Source organism: Aquarana catesbeiana, linkage group LG07, assembly GCF_042186555.1.
Source record: "Aquarana catesbeiana isolate 2022-GZ linkage group LG07, ASM4218655v1, whole genome shotgun sequence".
NCBI lineage: Eukaryota > Metazoa > Chordata > Amphibia > Anura > Ranidae > Aquarana > Aquarana catesbeiana.
The window spans coordinates 326831234-326844484 of record NC_133330.1 but is presented as its reverse complement, the minus strand read 5'-3'; the positions used below and the strand labels follow the sequence as shown (position 1 = coordinate 326844484).

Here is a 13251-nt window from a genome sequence, read left to right as displayed (position 1 = left end):
TGGGGAGGCTGGTCACTGACAGGTGTTTTTTCACCGTAATGCATAGGATGCATTACGGTGAAAAAACACGAACCTTTGCAACCCCTTTAATATAAAACAATAGAAAAATATCTAAAATAATGCAAAATAAATAATACAATTATATAAATGATATTAAATTATATTAAATATTAGTACCCATCCTCATTTGGTACTGGATTGCACTGTCTTGCATAAAGGTAAATCCCTACTGCCTCTCCTCGTTTGGTATTGAAGCTGAAATGCCAAAATGAAAAAAAAAATACTACAAAATGACTTTCATTGTCAGTGATATAACTCGGACATGTCCTCAGTCTATATAAACGATTGTTTCCCTTTAACGGTCTTTACATTTTTTTTTTTTTTGTGCAATAGATTTTCTTTTCTTTACTTCGAAACCCAAATCCACTGGTTTACGGTGTGAACCAAGGCCACATAAAAAAAAAAGCCCTCAGCCGAAGCTTGATGTTCAAATTCAAAAGCTCCTGCAAGCTCATTTCATCTTCCGCACTGCCGATCTCCCAGCTTGTAAATCCTGGTTGGTGGGGGGGTTGGTGGGGGGGAGGGGGGAGGGGGGGATGAAAATGACTGCAGCCTGATGGGAATTAAGTTTCTGAAGTTCAAAGCCGGCACTACATCAGAGCAGCTGTCAGTCATGTCTAGCAATGGTGGAGGCTACCAGGGAGTGGGGTATCTCGGAGGGAAGCGGATCAAAGTGGGCGTCACGGTGCTGTTTTCTCCCCTGGGAGGCACTTTTTTTTTCCGATCAGTTCTTCATTAAACTGAATCCAGAAGGCACTTTTCTCTCCCCTCCACCATCTCTTTTCCCTCCCGTCTTTTTTTTTTTCCCTCCTTGTTCTAAATGCAACTTCCCTTGAAAATGATTTTCAGGCTGCTTTTTGATCTCTTGAAAGTCGGTGAAGAAACCAATTACAGTTCTATATATGTGTTTTCTTGCCTTTCCCGGGCAGATAGGCTGTATTATTTTTATTCTTTTTTTTTTTTTTGCACGGTTCTTTGTCGTCAGTGTCATTTAGCTCGCAAGGAAAATTGTTCCCCTTCCTCTCCACCGTTATTTTTAACTCTTCGGGGAAGCGCCATGCTGTTTCTGCCGTCTTTGAAGCTCAGGGACGTTCTTGTTTTTGAGCTGCCGTGCGTTTTATACGGTGTGTACTTTCGACTGTCTGAAGCTGTTGGCTCTTTGTTGCTTTTTCGCCTAATTGACGGCGTTGCGCTGCGGCGTTTTGTACTACATGTTTGCTCCCCCTGTGCGTTTTAAGCCCTGCTGGGACCATCCCTGTCTACCAAAAAAAAAAAAAAACTGCATTATTTTTTTACACCTTGGCATTCGCCGCTCAGGTTTTCTACTTGTATGGTAGTAGACTAGTGCAGGCCCATGTGTTCTCTCTTCTCGGAGGTGCACAATTTAATATTGGGACAAGAGCTTTATGGACACGAAAGCATAGAGATCTTTTCACAGGCCTTTCACCCATACTCTATACATTGGTCAGTTTTGTTTTTTATTCTTTTTGCTGGTGTAAAGCTAACCTTTATCAAAGAGCCTAGCTGCCTTCTCTTTCGATAAGGGTCCTAAGTGGCATCAGTTTGATTTCATGGTGTTGGAAGAAGTGGTTGAGGTGTTGAGAGCTGAGTCCTTCTCAGAGCCAACTAAAAGGTATCTTCAATGCACCCGTCGGCATCTGATCCGGTCCGCTAAAAACTGACGGATGGGGATATGTTCACCATCCGTCGATCGGATGACAGTCTGGTGGAAACGGACAAGGCGGTCTGTCTGCATCCGATTGCTCCATAGAGAACAGCGGGGCTGTGTCCACGTCCGCTCTGTATAGCGGAGCGGACACAGACCTGTGATCCCCTGGATCAGCGGAGAGAGATCCCCCCACCCCCCCACCCCCCCGGCTGAGCAGGCGGATCGACTTGACGGAGTCTGCCCCGTCTGAAAGAGGCCTTACCCAATTTTCACCAGCTCCTGTGACTGAGAGCCCAGGTCCACCTCCATTTAGGACAGAGTGGGGAAGAGTTAGATGTTTTGTCAGGTTTGTATTGCCTTCTGGGACCCCATTGCTGTGTTTCTGTGTCAGTGAAAGTGTACGGAAGTATCAGTGGGGACACAGATCGTATTAATAACCAGTGGTGGCCGCTCCAACAGGGGCACGCCCCTCTAATCCATGCACCCGGCCCCTAATCTCCATGCAGGGCGCCGGATGCATTGATTCCAGTGGGGTTTTTTTTTTTTTTTTTTTTGAAGCACTGGATTAGAGCCTGGGGCTCTAATTGGCTTCAAAAAGGGTGGGCTTGGGGGGGGCAGAGCACTGCACCCCGAGCCCGCCCAGTTGTGTGACATTAATTATTCGCTAATGTCTTCCTGCTTCTCCTCCCGGGCCAATCAGGAAGCGGGAGTCTCAGGACTCCTGGGCCGTTCAGGAAGCGGGAGTCTCAGGACTCCTGGGCCGTTCAGGAAGCGGGAGTCTCAGGACTCCTGGGCCGTTCAGGAAGCGGGAGTCTCAGGACTCCTGGGCCGTTCAGGAAGCGGGAGTCTCAGGACTCCTGGGCCGTTCAGGAAGCGGGAGTCTTAGGACTCCTGGGCTGTTCAGGAAGCGGGAGTCTTAGGACTCCTGGGCTGTTCAGGAAGCGGGAGTCTTAGGACTCCCGGGCCATTCAGGAAGCGGGAGTCTTAGGACTCCCGGGCCATTCAGGAAGCGGGAGTCTTAGGACTCCCGGGCCAATCAGGAAGCAGGACCCGCTTCCTCTTCGGCCAGGAGGAGAAGCAATGGCCCCGGCTCTTCCCTTGGTAAGCTGCAGCAGGTATAAGGGCGGAGGGGCAGCAACAGCCCCTACAGCTTCCAGGAGCCCTACCCCGGATCCAGCACCACCTTTTTATTGTCCTCCTAAGGTATGGCCATGGATCATAAAGGGGGGGGGGGGGGGCGGAGATAGTAGTGGGAGTAAGGGGGCCAGGTTCGTTTGCCGCAGCCCCCCCAAATATTGTCACCAGCCGCCACTGTTAAAAAAACCTGAGAGGTTCTGACCTTTCTCCACACTACGTAACGGATCAAGAAAAAGAATGTGTTTTCTGTGAATGAACAAGGGGAGAGGAGGGTCAGATGAATGACAGGACCTTTCCTCCAATCATAGACTGCCTTGCATTCTGTAAATAGAAAGCAACTGAGTTTTTTGAATTGGATGAGGGGAGATGACCGGATCTTTTACTGTTGTAGACGCTGCTTTGTTCACCGCAGCCCAGGAAATCATTGCAGTTTGTAGTATGCGGCTTCACTGAAGGGAAGATTTTGTAAAGTAATCTGCAAGACAAGCGAATACTCTTAATTAGAGCATAGGTGCTTAACCTGCAGCCCTTCAGCTGTTGCGGGAGTACAAGCCCCATAAGGCATTGGAAGGCTGACAGTTACAAGTATGACTCCCAAAGGCATGATGGGACTTGTAGTTCTGCAACAGCTGCAGTGCCACGGGTTAAATACCCATGCATTGGAGGTTAATTGACAATGCTGTATCCCCTAAAACTTCTTTTTTTTTTTTTTTTTTTTTTTAGTTGGAGCTAAGCTATAACTCTTGTTTTTTTGAATACCAAACCAGATCTAGAGGAAAAAAAATGTTTCCCTTGCACTCGATTAGTTGTTTACAACGAACTCTAGTCTTGATACGGGTTATGGCCATTTTATCTACAAGTCATTGCAAAGACAATATCATATTTTTTTTATTTATTATCTCCAGCGGGTACCTGTGGATTTTGCTAAAAATGTTGACAATTTTTCTGTCTTTTTTTTTTGTCTGTTACAGTTTTGATGGAAATTTCAACACCAACGTCTCCAAAACTATCAGCTGCGACAGACTGTCCACGACGGTGAACAACCGAGCGTTTAATCCTGGGAGGGACCTAAACTCCGGTTCGTATCATTAGTGTTTATGTTGCACGTGAGCGACTTGTTATATATTCTGTGCAAACTTAGAGGGAAAGAAACGTGTATGTTGGCTCTCTACTTAAGTTTCAATATTCAGACATTTGCAATCCATCTATCGATCGATTTGTGTATAACCAGAAAACAAAAAAAATATATATAGAAAATCAGTGTGCTGCCTCAATCAAGTCAAGTAAGTGTACAGCACTAGATAAGGAAATAAACTGCACTACAGCTGCAGCATGCATCAATAATGTGTTCCCACATCAAATTCAAAATGCTGATTTATTATTCAAATTATAATTCAGCATTATACTGAATTATAATTCATAAGGAGGGGGTGGATTTCAGAGAAGGGGGGGGGGTGTAGAGTTGTGTGAGGATCAGGGCTGCTGTTGGAAATCTCTGGGCCCCATACAGCCTACTTGACAGGGCCCCCTTCCCTTGGCCGAAAGTGACTGAGGATATAAATGTATCAGTCCTTTTCTCTGTAGCCTCAGCTGCACAGATGAATGAATAGAAAGTATTCAGAGGATTCCTGCTTATTCACAAATTCATCACTGAAGCATAGTAAATGGTGTTTACTATGCTTCAGCGAAGAATGGACACAGGAGTGATTAGTACCGATCGCTCACTGTATTCGTTCTGGAAAGAAAGGAGCCAGTAAATGATATTTATTGACCCCCTTCCCCTGCTTTCCATCATGAAACATCCCCCTGTGTGCCCGCGGCAGCTGCCAGTGGGAAAGGAGGGAAGCTGGCAGCTCTGTGGGGGGGAAAGTGGCAAACAGGGGAGCCCTTGACAACAGATGGAAGAGGTGCATATGCTAGAACCAATCCCCCTGTAGTGCATCTGGAGGGGACAAGAAGAGAAGCTGGCAGTGACAAAGACAGTACAGCCAGCCCTCCTGCTCAGCAGGTGCCTGGGCCCCCTTTTAAACTGATGGGGCCCGGGCCCAGTACAGAAGGGCTTTGTACTCATGTCAAAGCTTTTAGGTCCACAGCAAGTACATTCCTGGTAGTAGGGAGGACTGCTGAAGCCTAGGCCTCTGTTTTGGCCTTTGTGGCATTTTTTTCCCTACAGAAGTTGGGTGCTCAATGCCCTGCAGAGTCCTGCAGCCAGGTGCCCACAATCAATTCATCAAAATCTAGCTCTACAATGAATGAAGTGGGATAAGTCATTTTTTTTTTGTAATAGTTATTTTATGCTATAATGCTTTACAAAAATGTATACAATAAACAATTGTGGACACTGGTTTTCACACCTATCTAAACTTGCTGAACATCCCATCCCATTCCAAAGGCCATGGGAATTAAGATAGAATTGTCCCTCCTTTGCAGCTGTAATAGCCGGCACTCCTCAAACTGTGTCTTTTATGGGGCTGGCTTTGTAGAGAGGGGCACAGTAATACTGAAACAGAAAAGGGCCTTCACCAAACTGTTACCACAAGGTTGGAGGAGCCCAATTGGCTAAAATGTTGATCGGTCAATTCTTGAAAAGTAACATGTTTGGTTATAAACTGGGTTCCAGTGTACCTCCACTTGGCTTATTCTATCCATTGGTGGATCCACAGTAATATATTTGTTGAAGTTTCTGAATCTGTTACTGACAAATTAAGTTTTGAGAAAACTGCTCAGATAGTGGCATTACTTCTTTTATTGCTTTTCCCACAATATTACCTAGATTAAGGCATCATGCGCACTGGGCATCTGTCAAAGCCACTCTGAACACCAAAAAACACAAGAAAAACCACATTTTGTACATGTGTTTGAGCAGTAATGCATTCTATTGGCTAGAGTAATAATTTATTCTAGACTAAAGAGAAGAGGGACCTCTCGGCTTGTCATCAGCGCTCAGTTCAGAATCCTGCATTTCTGATGGTATTTGGGGGGGTGCGGTGCATTGGTGCGTATGGAATGGGTAGTTCGTACATCTGGAAAGATGCCTTCAATGCTGATGGATATATCCAGGTTTTAGAGCAGCATATGCTCCCATCCAGACAACGTCTTTTTCAGAGAAGCCCTTGCATGCTTCAGCAGGAAAATACTGCATCTAAGACAAGTGCATGGCTTTGTATCTTAGTAGAAGAGTCCGGGTGCTTTAATTGGCCTGCCTACAGTCCAGACCTTTCACCAATTGAAAATATTTGGTACATCTTGAAACAAAAACTATGACAAAGACGACCCAGGACTGTTGAGCATTTAGAATCCTATATCAGGCAATAATCAGGCAATAATGGGACAACATTTTTTTCTTAAAACTTTTTCTCAGTTTAAACATTTGATATGTTTTATATTTTTCAATTGAGCCTGGGAAATCTTTAGTTTGTGTGTGTGATGTGCTATTGCCCTTCCATGTGCACCTTTCTGCAAAGCCCAGTTATAGCGGATTATGGATCCCGGTACCCTATCGCCTTCGGCGCCTTGTCAATATGGCGACACTGAACTACTCTGATGAGAGTATGTTAAAAAATAAAAACAAATCATAAAAAAAAATTGAATAAATTATTATTTTTTTAACATACTGTCACCAGTCAGTATCCCTGATCACCGCCACACCAGTCATATGATGACACTGTACTGCACTGGTGACAGTTTGTGAAAAAAACATTATTTAATTTCTTCAATTTACAAAAATTTGTGGCAAAAAATTGCAACTTCAAAAAACTCAGGCTGCCTACTTTCCAAAAAGGGGGAGAATTTGGGGGTATTTCTACTGTCCTGGCATTTTAAAGTGATTTGTAAAGTCTTGTGTTTTTTTTTTTCCTATTCAAATAACAAACGTGTCATACGTACCTGCTCTGTGCAGGGTTTTTTGCACAGAGCAAAACCCTATCCTGCTCTTCTCGGGTCCCTGGCTGGCGCTCTTGGCCCCATCTCTCCTGTCGAGTGTCCCCACAGCAAGCAGCTTGCTATGTGGGCAGCCGAGCTACAGCTCCCTGTGTTCATTCAAAGAGCTGCGGTTCAGCCCGGCCCCCTCTCTCTCCTGATTGGCTAACTGAAATTGAGTGACAGCAGCGGCAGCCAATGGCGCCACTGCTGTGTCTCTGCCAATCAGGAGCGAGATCAGGAGCCAGTCGGATGGCCAATTCACTCATGGACATCGCTGGATAGAGATGGGGCTCAGGTAAGTATTGGGAGGGAAGGGGGGGGGGGGGGGCTGCTCTACACAGAAGGCTTTTTAGAATGCACGAAGATAAAAAATCTTCTGACTTTACAAACAGTTTAAGGGCCTAAAGAAATGAAATAAGCTGTCAGTGTATCAGGATTGATAACGTACCTGTGTGTTGCCCTTTAAGAGGTGGCTTGCGCGCGTGTGTCCCGCCGGCGGGAGCTCTGTGAACATAATTGTGGCTCCCGCGGACATCAGGTCCGCAGGAGCCACAATCATGTTCACAGAGCTCCCGCGATCGTCTCATGGTGAGGAAGAACTGGGAGATGCTGATGTAAACAAGCATCTCCCCGTTCTGCCTAGTGACACTGTCACTGATCTCTGCTCCCTGTGATCCGGAGCGGTGATCAGTTTTGTGTCACACACAGCCCCTCCCCCCCCCCACAGTTAGAAACACTCCCTAGGACACACTTAACCCCTACTTCGCCACGTAGAGATTAACCCCTTCACTGCCAGTGACTTTTTTACAGTAATCAATGCAATTTTTTTAGCATTGATCGCTGTATTAATGCCAATGGTCCCAAAAACGTGTCAAAATTGTCTGATGTGTTCGCCATAGTGTCGCATTCACGATAAAAATCGCTGATCGCCGCCATTACTAGTAAAAAATTAAATTATTTATAAAAATGCCATAAAACTATCCCCTATTTTGTAAACGCTATAACTTTTGCGCAAACCAATCAATAAACTCTTATTGCAATTTTTTTTACCAAAAATATGCAGAAGAATACATATCGACCTAAACTGAGGAAAAAAAATGTTTTTTAATATATTTTTTGGGGATATTTATTATAGCAAAAAGTAAAAAATAATGCTCTTTTTTTTGTTTAGAGCGCAAAAAATAAAAACCGCAGAGGTGATCAAATACCACTAAAAGAAAGCTCTATTTGTGGGGGAAAAAAAACGTCAATTTTGTTTGCGCAATTGTCAGTTAAAGCGACGCAGTGCCGAATCGCAAAAAGTGCTCTGGTCAGGAAGGGTAAATTCTTACGGGGCTGAAGTGGTTAATATACACTTATTGGGTTTTTTTTTTTTAAACAAAGATGTAGCAGAATACATTTTAACCTAAATTTATGAAGACATTTGATTTTATTGGCTATGTTTTATAACAAAGTAGGAAAAAAATGTTTTTTCCAAATCTTTGGGGTTTTTGTTCCATTTAAGTAGCAAACAATAAAACACCCAGTGGTGATCAAATACCACCAACAGAAAGCTCTATTTCTGTGAGATAAAATTCTATAAATTTCATTTGGGTGCAGCGTTGCATGACTGAGAAATTTCCAGTTAACGTAGTGCTAAATAGTAAAAAAAAATGGCCTGGTCATGAAAGGGGTAAAACCTCTGAAGTGGTTTAATATTCCTTTCATGCTCTCTGCAGCTCTTCACCCTGGAAACAAAAAGCATAAAAAATGTAAATCATTTGGGAATTCCACCAAAACTTTTTTTATGTATTCAAAAAAAAAAAAAAAAAGCCTTGCAGTGTTTTGAAAAGAATTTTGGCTCTAGCTCAATGAAACGCGCCTGTACACTATCTTGGATTAAGTTCATCTACTATAGGCCATTACACAGCGACTGTTTACGGAGTCTAGAGGCTGCGCTCCAGGCACTTAGGGACTGTTTATAATTTAACTACGGGTTCCAAAGTTCATGTCTTCAATCCGTCTTTTAGGCAGCTAGAAAGTGGACTCATCTCGGGTGTAAATACTTCACTTCTATAAATAAAGTGACTGATGATGTTTATGGAGGGTCTTTAATAAAGAGAAGGTAGATTAGTAATATGTATCTGTGCCGGGGTCATATTCAGCTCAGTGGGAGATGATGGAGGAGTAGAGCAGCCCATGGAAATGAATACTTTTTTTATAAACATTGCAAGCTGGCCCAGAGGCCCGGCTCAAGTTTTCTTTTGTCTATAATAGCCCCCCCCCCCCTTTTTTTTTTTGGTAATGGAGTAGAACTCCCAGCCAGTTTTTTTTTTTTTTTTTTTAATTGAGTAGGGGAGGATTTATTGCTGTCTGTCACCAATAGGGAGAATTTCACCTCACAGTTTTAGTGACAAGGCTGCCAACCAAATTGCAAGTACAGTTAGTAGCGATGGTAATGTGCTCAAAGTGTGCGTGCAAAGTGTCTGGCAGGGGCATTACTAGGTCTACAAAAGATCTGGGGTAGAGCCCATAGCAGCGAAGTAAAGAAAATCATACGCTTGGGTGGGCATACACTTACATCAGGCTCCCCAGAGAGCCCCACCTTACATCAGGGTCCCAAGAGAGCCCCACCTTACATCAGGGTCCCAAGAGAGCCCCCCCTTACATCAGGGTCCCAAGAGAGCCCCCCCTTACATCAGGGTCCCAAGAGAGCCCCCCCTTACATCAGGGTCCCAAGAGAGCCCCCCCTTACATCAGGGTCCCAAGAGAACCCCCCCTTACATCAGGTTCCCAAGAGAGCCCCCCCTTACATCAGGGTCCCAAGAGAGCCCCCCCTTACATCAGGGTCCCAAGAGAGCCCCCCCTTACATCAGGGTCCCAAGAGAGCCCCCCCTTACATCAGGGTCCCAAGAGAGCCCCCCCTTACATCAGGGTCCCAAGAGAGCCCCCCCTTACATCAGGGTCCCAAGAGAGCCCCCCCCTTACATCAGGGTCCCAAGAGAGCCCCCCCTTACATCAGGGTCCCAAGAGAGCCCCCCCTTACATCAGGGTCCCAAGAGAGCCCCCCCTTACATCAGGGTCCCAAGAGAGCCCCCCCTTACATCAGGGTCCCAAGAGAGCCCCCCCTTACATCGGGGTCCCAAGAGAGCCCCCCCCTTACATCGGGGTCCCAAGAGAGCCCCCCCTTACATCGGGGTCCCAAGAGAGCCCCCCCTTACATCGGGGTCCCAAAAGAGCCCCCCCTTACATCGGGGTCCCAAGAGAGCCCCTCCTTACATCGGGGTCCCAAGAGAGCCCCCCCTTAAATCGGGGTCCCAAGAGAGCCCCCCTTAAATCGGGGTCCCAAGAGAGCCCCCCTTAAATCGGGGTCCCAAGAGAGCCCCCCCTTACATCGGGGTCTCAAGAGAGCCCCCCCTTACATCGGGGTCTCAAGAGAGCCCCCCCTTACATCGGGGTCCCAAGAGAGCCCCCCCTTACATCGGGGTCCCAAGAGAGCCCCCCCTTACATCGGGGTCCCAAGAGAGCCCCCCCTTACATCGGGGTCCCAAGAGAGCCCCCCCTTACATCGGGGTCCCAAGAGAGCCCCCCCTTACATCGGGGTCCCAAGAGAGCCCCCCCTTACATCGGGGTCCCAAGAGAGCCCCCCCTTACATCGGGGTCCCAAGAGAGCCCCCCCTTACATCGGGGTCCCAAGAGAGCCCCCCCTTACATCAGGGTCCCAAGAGAGCCCCTCCTTACAACAGGGTCCCAAGAGAGCCCCCCTTACAACAGGGTCCCAAGAGAGCCCCCCCTTACATCAGGGTCCCAAGAGAGCCCCCCCCTTACATTAGGGTCCCAAGAGAGCCCCCCCTTACATCAGGGTCCCAAGAGAGCCCCCCCCTTACATCAGGGTCCCAAGAGAGCCCCTCCTTGCATCAGGGTCCCCAGAGAGCCCCCTCCCCCCACTTACTTCAGGGTCCCTAGAGAGCCGCTCCTTACATCAGGGTCTCCAGAGAGAGGGCGGGCAGTGAGAGATGATGTCATTTCTCAGCTGCCTGGCTCTCCCGTACTGCCTGTCCACTCTCCGTCTCTCCCGTGCTACCCACCGCACTACTGCAGTGAGGCCATGGCTCGGTGGTGGGCCGGGGCCCTGTGGTTGGGGGACCCCTGGGACTTTGGGGCTATGGGCTCCAGATTCGGAGCTTCAGCCCCAAAAGCCACCCCCCAAGCGTTGCCACTGTTGTCTGGGTTATCTCTCTTTGCCACCTGGAGAAACTGCAGTATGATGTTCACTTAATGTGAGCCCATAGCAACCACTAAAACATCCTCTTTCAGTGATTTGACCATTGTATACTAAAAAAAAAAAAAAAAACATGACTGAAGGGAGAAAATGGACTAGAGAAGTTGAAGTTGACTTTCTTAATATTCTTGATATGAAGTGGCCTCAGTGCAGCTCTCAACATCACCAAAGGGGCCAACAGAAAATTCAGTGACTATTCAGCGTCAGACAGCAAAAATTCAACAGGATATAGTCAAAGGCTATGGGCATGATACAAGAGCTGGTCAGAGACTGTGGACATGATACAAAACATGGTCAGATACTGCTGACATGATACAGGAGATTGTTAGAAACTGCAGACATAATACAAGAGATGGTCAGAGACTCTGGCTATAATACAAGAGATGGTCAGAGACTCTGGCTATAATACAAGATGTCGTCAGAGACTCTGGCTATAATACAAGAGGTGGTCAGAGGCTCTGGATATAATACAAGAGATGGTCAGAGACTCTAGCTATAATACAAGAGATGGTCAGAGACTCTGGCTATAATACAAGAGATGGTCAGAGACTCTGGCTATAATACAAGAGATGGTCAGAGACTCTGGCTATAATACAAGAGATGGTCAGAGACTCTGGCTATAATACAAGAGATGGTCAGAGACTCTGGCTATAATACAAGAGATGGTCAGAGACTCTGGCTATAATACAAGAGATGGTCAGAGACTCTGGATAATAATACAAGAGATGGTCAGAGACTCTGGATATAATACAAGAGATGGTCAGAGACTCTGGATATAATACAAGAGATGGTCAGAGACTCTGGATATAATACAAGAGATGGTCAGAGACTCTGGATAATAATACAAGAGATGGTCAGAGACTCTAGATATAATACAAGAGATGGTCAGACACCGTGGCTATACTACAGGAGATGGTGAGGGGTTGCAGACATGATACAAGAAATAGGGATATGCTGCAGAAGAGGGCCAGGGACTGTGAACATGCTATAGGAGTTGTTGGAGACCGGGACCATGCTTCAGGAGACAGTCATAGACTGGAGACATATTACATGAGACTGCTAGAAATTACTACTATAATAGGGAAACCCAGATTAGCGTCTGTAGTGGCTCCGAGGTCCGTACAGAAAATGGCAAGGGGCCAAAGTTGGGCACCAGGGGACTAGAGTGTTAATTTGCACAGTCATTACATAATGGTGTCATCACCGAGTTGGCATCTTGATACCGGAAGTAAATGGTGATCTGGGTGATGGCTGAACAAAGATGCCTCTGTCCTTCTGGAGAGAAAAGCACACGAAGGCCTTGTCAGAGGAAGTTCTGTGATTTCTGAGAGTGGTAATAAAATACCTGGAAGTGTCACACCAGGACTGTGCCTGCATTACAACAGTTAATAACACGCTTTGTCTAGGGGAGAGGAGAAATAGTTTTACTTACCTGATCCTTCTCTGCACCGACAGGTGGTGCTCCCCCACGATCCTGTGGGGTATACCGGCCCTCGGCATCCTCACATGCAGTTCAGGGCTTTGGACCCTACACTGGTCTTGATGACATCAGGACTCTAGAGTGCAGGGGTGCAGAAGCTATGGGGACTGGTCTAGCTGCGGGGAGGAGCGCGGAGGATTAGGTAAGTATATTTCCTTGCATTGTTTCCCCGGATATAAACGAGCAATTAATCCTCCCAGTGCAGGCACAGCCCCACTGCAGGGGATCATTTTTAAATGGCCAGTGGTTAGGCTTTAACAAGAACAGTGAAATCTTTCAGTTTCACTTCTTCAAGTGACAGCAATCTGAGGATGGGATTTTCTTTATTTTGCAGAGGTTTGTTAGCAATTTGTTGTGTCTCCAGGGCCAGAAGTAAAGGGACATTTACCTAAAGGGGGGGGGGGGGTGGGAGTTTTTATCCCCTTTCTACCTTGTTGAAATAAAATAAAAAAAAGTAATGACTTTACATACTGTACGTTTTAGGCCCTGTTCATACCTGAGAGTATAGGAATCGCAGGCAGAACGGCAACAAAACCTGAGAGGCGCTAGCAGTGCGACAAAACGCATGAAAATCGTGTCAAAACACGCAACGCCAAACACTTATGGCTCCGTGCCAAAATTTGGTACTTGAGCTTCTTTGGAGGAAGGTCCATTCAAAATGCACTCCAAAAAACGGGACTCAACGGCACCGCTCAGGTGTGAACAAGGGCCTAAAAGCAGAAC

General features: G+C 46.4%; 1 protein-coding gene across 1 annotated transcript in view; it reads left to right on the top strand.

Moving 5' to 3' along the window:
* The window catches only part of CACHD1 (cache domain containing 1), a 232806-nt gene that overhangs the window by 113737 nt on the left and 105818 nt on the right, over positions 1–13251 (top strand). The window contains exon 4 of the mRNA XM_073593807.1: positions 3838–3944. Coding sequence (XP_073449908.1) covers positions 3838–3944 — 107 coding nt within the window. The remainder of the gene's footprint in view (positions 1–3837; positions 3945–13251) is intronic.